Below are 13187 nucleotides of genomic sequence, written 5' to 3'. Positions count from 1 at the left end.
CAGCAACTGGGCAAGGGCTGGACAATGTCTGCTTCCCTCACCAAATGTGGAGACCAGAAGAGCGTCCCCTGCTTGGAGACATGCACCCGGCTACACACAGGCTGACCCCTGCCCCCAGCCTCTGTGTCCAGCATGGGCTGGTCCCTTCCTGGGCCAAACCTGGAGCTCAGTGTCGGAACACCATCTCCATCCTAGTCCGAGCACTGGCCTTGTCCTTAGTCAAACATAGGACCAGTGCCCAGGAAGGAGCAGTGCTCTATCTCCACCCCAGGCCCCGGCCAGCACAACCTCTGCCTCAGGGGCTGGCTCAGAGCGGCGCACGCTCAGCGCGGGGCTGGGGTACCGCCGGCCTGCAGCCGGGACTCATCTCTGCCGGCACGCTTTGGAGACAGCTGGACCAACTGCTGGCTGTCACAGGAGGGGGGCTACTCTGGGGGCTCCAAGTACAGCAGCTGGACAGAGAGCCACGCCCCCAGCCCAGGCAGGGTGGGCAGGCAAAGGGGCGGGGGGGGGGGGGGGGGAACCATGGGTGGGTTATTCAGAGCCCTGAGCCGCCCTGTGGTTAAGGCCCCTGCAATTTGCCTGCCCTGTCATTGGCCCGGCCACAGCAAGGCCCAGGGGCCTCACCCCCAACCACACAGGGTGTGCGTGTGTCCTTGGCCGCCCCCACTCTGCCAGGCTCTGCTGGGGCGTTACATGAGGGAGGCACACTGACGCGAGGACGTGCCCTCGCCCCCCACGTCTCCCTCTCTGTGTAATCGTGCATGTGCGGAGGGTGTTCCAGTGCACGTGGGTGGGATGGACGTGTGCACGGACGATGGCGTGATCATGTCGGTGTGCTTGTGTGTCTGTGTCCAGCCCCACTGATCCGGGAAGGAGGGAACCCACTGTGGGGACAGAGATCGATCAGAATTAAAGGGACGCAGGGTCACAAGGACAGAGTGACCCAAAGAAGGAGGTCAGCACAGGCCCAGCCTCGGACAGGAGCGTGCACGACGAGGACAAGTCTCACTGGCCAGGGACTCCCCTTAACACGTGTGCACACACGCTGACTCGGGGATGGGCAGACGTGGACTCGGAGACACACCACACACATTCTGAAAGACAGGCCACTAAACCACAGAGCGGCGGAGATCAAAGCCCAACTTCCCAAACCTCATTCTAAAATACTCCGGCACCTCCACCCAGAAGCCGCAGGCTGCCCAGGGCCCGAGCAAAGGGGACAGTCGGGGCACCAAGCCGACAGGGCAGGACGCTGGGGGCAGGCCAGGGGGATTTGGTTGCAGTGGTCCCTAGGGTAGCTCCCTCAGAAAGATACCCTCCCCCACCCCAGCCAGGAACAGTCCTGGAAGGCACTTTCTGGAGCCAGGTGCTTTTAATTGTGAAACTGAGGCTGAACCTGGTGACTGGGGAGGGAGGGGGTGGTCTGGGGGTGGGGTGGGGGGAGTGTGGTTAGGGGACTGGGGGCATCAAGGTGAGGGTAAGGCCCTGGGGTCCCCGTGGAGGACCTTCAGGGTCAGTGTCAGGTGCCTGGGCTGGGGCTGGAGGGCAGGCCTCAGGCCCATAGGCAGGTCAGGGTTCCAGGTGGTTAGGGTGGAGCACCCGGGTCAGGGCGGGGGCAGGGCCCAGCCCGTCAGTCATAGTCTGAGTCGTTGAACTTGGTGCTGAAGAAGGCGGCGGAGCCCTTGGCCAGCCGGGACAGGTGCAGGGCGCCGGTAGTCACCAGCACCACGAGCAGCAGCGACGGCACCAGGACCCACACCGTGGCCAGGACGTTGTAGCACTTGGCCTTGGAGCCGAGCTGCCGGGCTGCTTCCAGGTCTCCAGTCACCTTCTGGTCGCGGGCCTGCGGGCCAGCAGCAGGGCCAGGTCTCTACGCGTGCTTGGGGCCTGGGTGGGGCCTGCCACCCGGTCCCAGGAAGCCACTGGGTCCACACCTTGGAGGACCAGAGCTGGACCCAAAGTCTGGGTGGAGGAGTGTGGCCTGAGGGGATATTGCCTGGGCTCCGCCCACTCCTCCCCCGCTGGGCACGTGGGCTTGGCCCGCCCAGGGGGTCTTGGGTCATGAGGGGCTCAGCCTAAGGTGGGGCTGAGAGAAGACCCTGCATCCTCTCACTCCAGCTATGGACCGAGTGGCCCTCCCAGGCCAGCATCAGCCTCCAAGGACCTCCGAAGGTAGGGAGTCCTCAGCGGTGCTGAGAGCATTTGATGGAAGAGACCCCCTTGGGTAAGGCCCCATCGACCCTGGGCTCTTTGGGACAAACTAGACCCCCCTTTCGTTTTTTATGAACAACACCCCAGCCTCGGTGGAGAAGCCCTCATGAGGGAGGAGCTCCCACCACCGTCAGGCTGACAGACGGCCCCGTGGAGACTCCTGCACCTCAACTTGATAAGCAGCCCCCACAAAACGCTCTTGGCCCCCCTCGAAGCGCCCCAAGGCCCACCTTGATGGAGTAGGCCAGCGCCAGGAAGCCGAGGCAGCACAGGTTCAGGTAGAGGGTGCTGAACACCGACCAGATCAAGTGGTCTCGAGGTGGGGGTCGCGGCGCCCCCAGCGTGAGGGCCGTGTGGGCGGTGCCGTCGGCCTTGCTGGGCGTCGGAGCCCGGGGGTCCTCGCGGGGGTACGACGTGTCCATGGGTTCCAGCGCCGTCTCCTCGCCCGGACTCCTGCTTCGAGGGTGGGCGCCCCGGCCGTTTATAATCCCCGCTGCCGCCCGGCTGACCGGCCCGCCGCTAAATTTAACGACAAATGACAGCCCGGAGCTGAGCGGTCGGCCCCGCCCGCCCCGCCTGCGAGAGCCCACCCGCCAACCCCCACCCCGCCAACCCCCGCAAAGTCCACCTCCCCCACAGAAAGCCCCGCCCCCCGCGGAGAAACACTGCCCCCGTAGAAGCGGGGGGGCCGGTGCGGGGCCACTAGAGCCCCACCTGTGTGGGTGGTCCAGCCTAGGGAGCCCCCTCCAAAGCTGCCGGTGGGGCCATGCGGTGGCTGCGGTCTGCCCGCCAGAGCCCCCGCCCCCGCGGACGAAAGGAGGTGGGCGCACCAGCTCAGGGCCATGGTGGGTGGGCCGCTGCCTTGGCTTGAGGGCAGGGCTAGGCGGGGCTCCTCGGGCCAGGGCTGCTGAAACCACAGCTCCTCTGTCCCCAGGACTGCCCGCATCACCTGGCCACCAGTGCCCACCCTGCCGGCTGTAAAAGGACAGTGCTCAGGAGAGAACGGCGGGGAAGAGAGAGAGCCAGGGGGTGTGGCCTGTTAGGGGACCGGCTGTGACCTGGACTGTTACTGTGCGGGCGCTACAGTGAGCTCTCCAGGGCCTGCTTTGGGGACTGCCCTCCTCCCTCATAAGCTGGCAGCTGCTTCTCAGGTTCCTTGGCTGGTTGCTTCTCTTCCTGAATCCAGAGCTGGGGGGTGGGGAGGGCGGGGCTGAGCTTATGTCTGCACCCTGGTCTCATCTCCCTCCAGAGGGCCCAACCACCTCTTGGTTAAAAGTGCCATCTATGTGCCCGTCAATCGCATTTATGTCAAAGGGCCAGATTGCCGTGCTCCGCGGAGGAGGGCTCCCAGGATCTCCAGCCTAACTCCTCAACGGGAAACCTCAGGCTCCCCCAAACCTTCTGTCTGAGTTGGGACTAGCAAAGTACCTAGACTAGCGGCTCATAAATAATAGAACTTTATTTCTCACATTTCTGGAGGCTGAAGGTCTGAGATCAGGGTGCCAGCGTGGATGGGTTCTGGTGAGACCCGCTTCCTGGTAGCAGAGGGCTGACCTCTCAGGGCTACTCACTGGTGGAAGGGGCTGGGGAGCTCTATGGGGTCCCGTTTATAAGAGCACTAACCCTACCATGAGGAGTCCACCCTCATGACCTAACCACCTCCTAATACCATCACTTTAGAATTTCCGTAGGGTGGGGGTGGGGACACAAGCATTCAGCCCACTGCACCCTCTGCCTGGTCTCTGCTGGCACAGGTGGTGGCCACTCCCCCCGGCCAAGTGCTCAGGCCACAAGCCTTGGCTTACGGTTGCGCTTGCTGCCGTTCACACCGCATCCATTAGGTCGCACCTTCCAGAATGTGCAGAATCTCACCCCCGCTGTGACCTCTGAGACCAAGCCACCCTCACCTCCTCCTGGGTTAGCGTGGCCCCCTCCTCGGCGTTCTCACTACTCTAGCCAGAGTGAGGTTCCAACAGAAAACAAGCTGTGCCCCCTGCGCCCCCCAAGGGCCCCCACCTCACTCCAGATCCAGAGTCACTGCAGTGGCTCAGGAGGCCCTGCAGGGTTACTCCAGGCCACGTCCCTGGACTCTGAGAGAGACATTGAATAGGGAAGCTCTTTGTGTCAAGCCCTGACAAAGGGAGGAAAAGGAACAGGATGGGGTGGCAGTAGAAGCTGTGCTGCACTAAGGCCCAGCAAAGACCTGAGCTGAGCCCTCGGGAGCTCTGGAGCTTGGAGGACACTCGAGAGATGTCCAAAGCAGGGCGACATTCTGCTCCCCTCAGCTACCAGCTCTGCTAGGCCCAGTGGATTACTGTGTGATGTGGCCCCTTCTCCGAGAGACCTAGGCCTTGGTCACTGTGACCGTCTTGGGGCAAGAGTGCTGCGCATGGCCATTTACCATAACATTGGGCAAGAGGGGACCCAGTGGGGAGCACCCCTCCCTCCTCCTGCGGACCAGAGTCAAGTGGCCCTGCCTGTGACCCAGGCATGAGAAACAAGGGGCATCCAGAGATCTTAGGTCAACGGCACCTCTTTGTGTCACCTGAAGGAAGCTTTGGGAAACAGAACTTCTGAACCCACAGAGCCCAGAGCAGCAGGGCTGGAGAGCATGAAGGCACCAGTGGTACAGGAAGTGACAAGAGGCAGAGCTGCCCAGTCCTACCCTGGGGCCCTGGACCCATGTATGCTACCCACAGCCACACGGTACCTCATAGCGGCCTTAGACCTGAGGGCTAACTGGAGCCAGGAGGGGTGCCCACCCTCTGCTTGGTCCAGTGGGGTGGTAAGGTGTGGGACGTGACTGGCAGACCCGAGCCTGTGTTCCCATCACTGGGGATGGCATATGATGTGGACTCCTGTGCACGGTCAGCGCTCCGAGTTCTGGAGGGGTGCACCTGAGGTCTGGGAGCAGAGTAGTGGCAACCATACCCAGCTGCACGCTTCCCCTCTGGGGACAAGTGTCCAATGAAAGGAACTTGCTTGCAGCTCTGCCCCTCACCCCCGTGTTCAGGCCACCCCTGAGTGGGCTGGAGTGCAGGCCCCATCCTGCGGCCAGCCGTCTCCCTCACACTGAGCTGACCAATGGAGAACCAGGCTGGGAATTCTTCCTTCCCCGTCATCTGGTCCCAAAGGGATCCCCCTGCAGCCCCAGGTGTGAGCCGAGGGACAGACCTTGGGAAGCAGCGGTGGGTGACACAGGGTCAGGACAGCCTGCTTGTTTGACCCGGAATGTTCCATGTCCATCCTTGAATGCATTGCTGCGGGACTGAACTGTCAACTGAAAGACAAACACACGATGCGAGAACCGTGAGGTGAGCTTTCTTAACGGTGTTGCTGAGGATTACAGCCTGGGAAGCAGCCTCTTGGTACCTCCGAGAAACTGTATCAGGAAGAACAGAACTGGCACCACCTCCCCCCACACCCCATCTTCGGCCCACAGAGTCCATCACTTTCGTCCCCACACGCCAAGACTTAAACGGTAGAGAAATGTTTGTTCCCAAATAGCCCACTAAGTTCCCTGAAGAATGTTCCCATCCCACGGTCCTGGGTTACTTATGGTCATTACTTGTAGATAAGTTTGCTTTCAGCCTGGAAACTTTGCAAATAAGCAGAGATGAGAGTGTAAAGTAAAAACAACTGCTAAGGACTTGAAGATTTGCAGGCGCCTTGTGATCCAGCCTGCGTGAGCAAGCAGAAGAACCAAGAAATGCTATGCTTCCTTGAGGGCCAGGTGGCTCCAAGAAGTCTGCAATCTGCCTTCACCCTCTACTCCCAAATCTTCCTGCTTTCCCCTTTTCCCTTCGCACAAAAGAAGCCCAAACTCTACCCCGAATTAAGATGGTTCTTTAGGAACCATCTTCTTGGTTTGCTGGCCTCTGAATAAAGTCACTATTTCTTCCCCGTCACCTTGTCTGTTGGCTCGTTGGCCTGTCGCGTGGAAGCACTGCGCGCTTGGACTCTGGACTCGGTAACAGCACTGCTCCGAAGAGGTAGGGGAGAAGCCAGTGCGCGTATGATTTTAGCTAGGAAACGCGCGCGGTGAAGCACACATCTCGGTAAAAGGTTCCTGCTAGTCACGAGGATCAGACATCTCAGTTAAGGATTTTAGTGCTTTTCTATATGAGAAAATGCAAGAAATTGGGTTCATTAAAATTTCTTCTTGGAACTTGCCTGGCGGTCCAGTGGTTAAGACTTCACCTTCCAGTGCAGGGGGGCGCGGGTTTGATCCCTGGTCGGGGAGCTGAGATCCCACATGCCCCGGGGCCAAAAAACCAAAACGTAAAACAGAAGCAATATTATAACAAATTCAATAAAGACTTTAAAAATGGTCCACATCAGAAAAAAGTCTTAAAAAGAAAAAATTCCTTATTGAGATTACTCTGTCTAAGGGGCCTGGTTCTCCAAAGCACTCGGAGCCTCGTCCTGTTCTTTGTCCTGTTCTTCGTCCTGCGTTGCCCTCAGGGTGCACTGTCAGTCAGAGACTACAGTGGCTAATGGCCTGATCCTTGTAGAACTGGATGGTGGGCAACAGTATTTGTTTTACAATTTGCCCCTTTGGGTCATAAATGTAACCGGGGTTTGGGAGGCATGTCATGACCATCTGCCCCATGGTGCCCGGAGGGCTCCGTGTGCTATTGCTGGGCCAGGCCCTGTCAGAGGTGGCCGTGAAGTCTCTCGACCCCCTGTCACTCTCGTCTGTTACAGTCGAGAAAATGACTCTCCCACGTTACTTCTTCCCATATCTAGAGTTACACTATTACGATCGTTGTAACCTCATATAGAACTATATATTTGGTCGACCATTTCAAGTCGCTTACTTATTATTTTTGTTGGAAGCTCACTTACACATTGGTCAATACAAGAAACAACAATCTTGTAGAACAGGCAGAAAACAAGTACTATAGCTGGTAGCATTAATCAAGCCGTAAGTAAGAAGTTAGGCCAAGAATTTCCATTAGGTGTGGCGAGTGTACTCCCAGTCGGCTGACAGTTTGTTCTGAACCAACCGCTGTCTTCAGGGGTAACGATACACTGGCGTTGTTCATAAGACAGTCAGCCCAATCTCCTAGTGTTATTAGGCTGATTATCCTTAGTATGATTTAATTGTTCCCAGCGCAAGGGGACCCTTATACTTAAATGACTGTAACCTGGTACATCTACCCCATAACTGAGGGAGGGTCCCTCCTAATAAGCAGGTGATTATGGGTTTTGACTGCAATTTAGCTCATTGCTCTGAATGAACTTGAGTAACTTTTAAAGAAAATTCATATTTCTGGCCAGGGTCAGAGCAGGTATGATTAATTAGCCAAGTGAGGGGATCCCACCTAGTAATGTCGATAATGGCCTGAACAGAACTATACATTTTTGCTCCTAGAATAAATCTCCGAAGGACCATTCAGTCAGAGCCTTAGGAGAAATCCACCAAGATAACCAGACGTACTGGATGTGGTTAACTGACCGTCAACCCAACAACTGGATTGACTTTAGAACTCTGCATAGGATTGTGCCCATGATAGAAAAACATTCGATTCATATGCACAAGTTCAAGAAGTTAAGAAGACACTATAAGTGATCATACGGGTCAGGTCTGGCATCTTGGGCCAGCTGTCCACTTCTGATGTCATCTTCTTCTTGTCCCCGTGTGGGCATGGTTTCTTTTCGGATTGAGCATTGTTTTAAGGTGAGTTTGAGACCAGCAGTCCTCTATAGACCAGTCAGTCTGGTGCAAGGGCCCTTTGTAAATGGGAAATATGAATCCAAGAACTAATTGCCTTCAGTTTTGCTGTGTGTGAGCTAGTTAAGAGCACCGGATGAGGGTCCTTCTATCTGGGTCGGAGAGAATCCTTTAAATGATGTCTTTCCCAGTCTGTATAATCTCCTGGTTGCAGGCCATGGGGCATCTGATGTTCATCCCAAGATAGATTTGCTGTGATAAGCTTCAGAGACAAGCTTAGAATGTCCTTTTAACAATTTAATTAAACCTTATGGCAATGCAACACAGTAACAAGGAGCCATCGAGGCAGTGAGTCTCAGGCAGTAAATACAAAACCTCGAAGACAACTAACAACGCTAGAACTTAATATCCACTGAAACATAATTTTTTTCTCTCTAAAATTACCCTCATTTCTACAAAATATAGCCAAATTAAGACTAATTTGTTTACAAAATAAGCCTGGTTTCAATAAACATGACCTGATTATTTACATAAGTGTAATTGATCATATAAGCTCTTTTGATTTGGCCTTGCTGGAACTTTTTTTTTAAAATTTTTTATTTATTTTTGGCTGCGTTGGGTCTTTGTTGCTGCGTGCAGGCTCTCTCTAGTTGTGGCAAGCTGGGGCTACTCTCCGTTGCGGTGCGCGGGCTTCTCATTGCGGTGGCTTCTCTTGTTGCAGAGAACAGGCTCTGGGCGCGCGGGCTTCCGTGGTTGTGGCACGCGGGCTCAGTAGTTGTGGCCCACGGGCTTAGTGGGCCACAACTACTTAGCTCCGCAGCATGTGGGATCTTCCCAGACCAAGGATCAAAGACGTGTCCCTTGCACTGGCAGGCGGGTTCTTAACCACCGTGCCAGCAGGGACATCCCTGCTGGAACTTTTTATAAGGAATCTCAGACTGAACTTTAAAAGCCCTCTCAAGGCCAGGAAAATCACACCAAACAGTTGCCATCAGATTCTGCCTGTAATCTACCCCTACAGATTGGGGTAGAGTCTTCTCTTCTCAAGGTCCCCCAAAATATCTTGAGATTCCTGCACCTGCCAGGAGGTGGCCTTCCTTATTCACTTGATTAGGAACCCTGTAAACAAGGTACCAGGTTGTTTTTCCAAAGGACTTCGGGCTCCATGAAGTTCACCTTAGCTCTTTAAAGCTGCCTGGTCATATCTGATTCTGTGCATATTGTCACATATGACACTTCAAAGCCAGGTTAATACAACCAGTGTTCCCAATTGTGTCTTGTTATAAGGAGGACATATTCTTACTGAACTTATACAAATAACTGTATTGCCATGAAAATAAGTATACTCACTAGGAGTTTCCAAACTCTGGAGGGATCAGGTAGAGAGAAAAGATAAAATGATTCAATTTTGCTTACAAAAGTATAACTTACCAAATTGCCAGAAGTCATAGTAACCTTAAGGAGAAAGGTTTCCTTAGATCTGGAAAACAAAGATTAAAAACCAGTAATATTTCAGACAGAAAGTCATAAAATTATCATTCAGCCCCACGTACTAATTCCTCTTGATCTTGACCTTCTGTTAACAGTTTTATGAAGCCATCAGGTTTTTCCTTAGAATTCTGTCATTTCTTACCCAGTTCAGTGGTATGATCTGAAAGTTATCGGAAATTTTTTACCTTCAGATTTTGTCCTATGCTTTCCCCTTTTTTCTCTCTCTCTTTTAACCTCTCTTTAGAACAAAATTACTTTCTTTTCCCTTAACAAAATGCATTTCCATTACTTACGTTTCCTTTTTCCTTGCACACAAAGATGTTTTCCTCATTAATTTTTAGTAGTTAAATTACATGTTTTAATTAGAATCCTTAACCTTTAAAAACCTTAATTTCTGGTGAAAACTAAGAAGTTTTCAATTATGAACTGTCTTTTACCTTAGCACTCTGCAAATTGGCAAATTTATAAATATTATTTATAATTTCATAAAATGTGTGCTTTCTTATAGAATATGCCTCAGTATGGCACCAAACATATTTACTAATATCTTTAATTTTTCTGTAAAAGGAAGCCTATGTTTTGTAATTAATGTTTCAGTATTTTATGTTATTTGGAAATAATATAGACATTCAATAAATTTTCATCATGTAACTTTATTTAGCAAAACTCACAAGTTTCAAGTTATCAAAAATCTGGTAAGTAGACATATCATAAAACATAGTTATTCTTAAAAGATTTACCTGAAAGCTCTTACCCCATTTATATCTCTTTAATTCACTTGTTCCCAACAATTATGTTTAGATTACCCATGAAAACTTCATGAGACACTAGAACAAGTCAGCCATCATCTGAAGCTATTTTTCTTGCTGACAAATTTTGTAACAGATGTAACATAAACTTATCTGACTTTTAGTAAATCTAGGTACAATAAAAGTAATATACTTAGTGTTGATGACTCAAAAGACATGTCTGTATTAATTAAACCAACCAAACTTAATACTGAATATTAATTTAATACTGGATATTTCCCTGATCACATAACATGAGATCCATTTGTGTTAGTTTCTATTGTATTTCTAAGAATTTATGTAAGCACTTAACTTCTTTTAAGGCACAGGGAGAGAAATGCAAGCTTCTTCTAGAAGGACTTTTGTTCCCCTTAGGGTCAGACTTCTGAAAAGATATTTTATCAAGCCAGCTTTCTCTAACTGCTTATGCGAAAAACAGTTTTGGAATGTTGAAAGAGCTGGCCATTGCAGGGAGAGATTTTCGTATTTCCTAATTAAGTACGTACTTGCAAGTATAAGTCCCCAAAATACATAAACCCAGCTGGGGGGTTAGTTGGAGGTTATTTGGCACGCCTTTTTCTTCTATTCTGAAGGCTGTGTTTTCCATTTCATGGTCAGTTTAGATAAAATTGCTATTAAAAACTCTGTGTGGGTTGGTGTGCTATTTGTGAGCTTAACTCCTTCAGGTGTTACCGCAGAGTCCTTTAGCTCTCTCACGTGTCTTGGTCTCTCTCTCTAGTAGTCTAAAACCTGAGCGCCAGATGGCCAATCCTTTTGTGTGCATCTTCAGAGGAGTGAGTTCTTTTTGTTTTTGTTTGTTTGTTTGCTTAATGAGAGGCTGTCCCTTTGGGACCACTGCATGGTATGAAGATTCGGCTCCACCACTCCTATAAGTTTCTCAGTTGCCTGAGAAAACAAAGCCATAGCTGGCTGGAAGAAGCTGCGTCCCTTATCTTTGGAGCCGAAAGCTCTCATGTGATATCGTCACTTTTATTCAGACAAACTTTGTTAAAGTAACCAATTCAAGGAAAGACACAAGGCCAGCCTCCTACCTAATCACCCAGTCTAAACCTTTTCAGTGTCTTTCAAGTGGGGAATCCAGGTACCTCTTCTTGAACTTAAGTTCAAAGAAAGAACTACTCCTTATAACGAGGAGTTTAATAACCACCAAATATTGTAAAACTCAGGATTACCAACAAGGATGGGAGACCTGAGACTCAGGAGAAACGTATCCATTCCTCTGACTCGCCAAGGAGGTGGATGGGCGCAGGGGGCCCTCGCTAGTACCAAGGCTGCCGATCCTCTTGGAGTTCAGGCAAGGAGAGACGTCTGCTCTGGGTCCCTTGGTGGTCACCCAAACTGTCGACTGAAAGAAAAATGTATAATGTAAGAGCTATGAGTTGAGTTTTATTCAGGGACCTTACTGAGGACTATAGACTGGGAAACAGCCTCTCGGTAGCTCTGAGAAACTACGAGGTAGGGGAGAAGCCAGTATACACATGATTTTGGCTAGGAAATGCAGTGAAGCACACATCTCAGTAAGAGTTCCTGCCAATCACGAGGATCAGATATCTCAGTTAATGCTCTTAGGGCTTTTCCATGTATGAGAATGATAGGGATAGAGTAGGATAGTTACACAGGTAGCTGTAGAAGTCCCTAGGGAATTATAGACAGAGAGGGAAACCTAGGGAACTTTGGGAGATCACTGTAAGTTAACGATCACTCAAGAAAGCTATCGGAACTTAATGGAAGGAAGCAGTCTTTCTTAACTATAAAGACATAAATAAAAGTATGAGATATGCCCCAGGTCATTAAGTGAAAGAATGAGGCCTGCATTCTGCTGGTCGAGTTCAGCAAGATAATGATCCTTAGGACCAAGGACAGGAATTTAAGGGAAAGGTGACATTCCAAAGTAGGAGACCTTCATTATACGGAAACCTGAGATGATTCAACATATCTTAGTGTACGTTACCACCCTTCTGCTGATTTGAATGAGTGCTATGACAGTCGTAGTCTGACCTCATAGGGCCAAACACTCTCCTGTCTGATACGAAGGAAGAGCTAGCCTGCCCAATACGAAGGAAGAGCTAGTGATGTAAGCCTGCCCAATACGAAGGAAGAGCTAGTGATGTCTACTCAAAGAATGAGGAAGAAGGCGGTCTTCCCCCTCCCCGCTTCCCTCGGTTATAAAAATGTAGCCTGCTTAATTCTTGGGGCAGAACCCCCTCGCCTGCCCGCCTGTATCCCTCACAAGCAGCCTATATGAATAAGTCTGTCACTTTGCCTCTCACTGAATTCCTTCTGTGCTGAGCCTCAGTAAGTCCAGACACCAGGTGAGTGACTCTAATTAAGAGACCGTGGGTTCAAGTCCCAATCTGAGGTGCACAGTTTCAGGAAGATACAAGAAATTGGGTTCATTAAAATTTTTTCCAGAGATTTCTCTACATCCAAGGAGCCTCCTCCTGATCTTTGTCCAGAACTCCTTTCAGGACGCCCTGTTGGTCCGCAGCTGCAGTGGCTGACAACCTGATCCGTGTAGCACTGAGTAGTGGACATTCTTTGTTTTACACACAAACCTCTGTTTTGGTGGGTCTGACACAGCCCTCCTACGGCTGGCAGATCTGCCACGAGGTCGCCGGGTGGCCGTGTCCAACTTTAGAGACAGGATAGGAAAGACCGCCTTCCCCAGATCACTGTCCACGCACCCCAGCCCCGGGCCCGGTTGACATACATCTGGCACAGCAGCTGCACTTGGACTCTCACGGCTTGGTCTGCCGCAGCCCAGAGTCTCCATTGGGTCCATCTGGGTCTGGGGCCAGACAGGTGAACGAAATGGAGGTTTGGTGGGGGTGACACCCCTGCACCCTTTAGGCTTTGAGGTGGCTTAATTTCTGCTTCGCTCCCAGTCTGGGATACAGTAAGTCCCTTACATATGAACGAGTTCTGTTCCGAGAGCGTGTTCATAAGTCCAATTTTTTCCAAGTCCAACAAAGTTAGCCTAGGTACCCAACTAACAC

The 13187-nt window shown here is 51.3% G+C and overlaps 1 protein-coding gene across 1 annotated transcript; it reads right to left on the bottom strand.

Moving 5' to 3' along the window:
- Positions 1-1354: 1354 nt before the first annotated feature.
- Positions 1355-3137, bottom strand: IFITM5 (interferon induced transmembrane protein 5). The gene is made up of 3 exons (XM_067038000.1): positions 3045-3137; positions 2445-2733; positions 1355-1846 (listed from the first exon to the last, which is right to left on the bottom strand). Exons 1-3 carry the CDS (start codon positions 3056-3058, stop codon positions 1634-1636), a joined length of 516 nt encoding a protein of 171 aa, XP_066894101.1. The 5' UTR covers positions 3059-3137; the 3' UTR covers positions 1355-1633.
- Positions 3138-13187: the final 10050 nt, after the last annotated feature.

Source organism: Kogia breviceps, chromosome 7 (genome assembly GCF_026419965.1).
Source record: "Kogia breviceps isolate mKogBre1 chromosome 7, mKogBre1 haplotype 1, whole genome shotgun sequence".
NCBI lineage: Eukaryota > Metazoa > Chordata > Mammalia > Artiodactyla > Physeteridae > Kogia > Kogia breviceps.
Note: the sequence above shows the minus strand (reverse complement) of the source record. Positions and strands in the feature narration are given on the sequence as shown.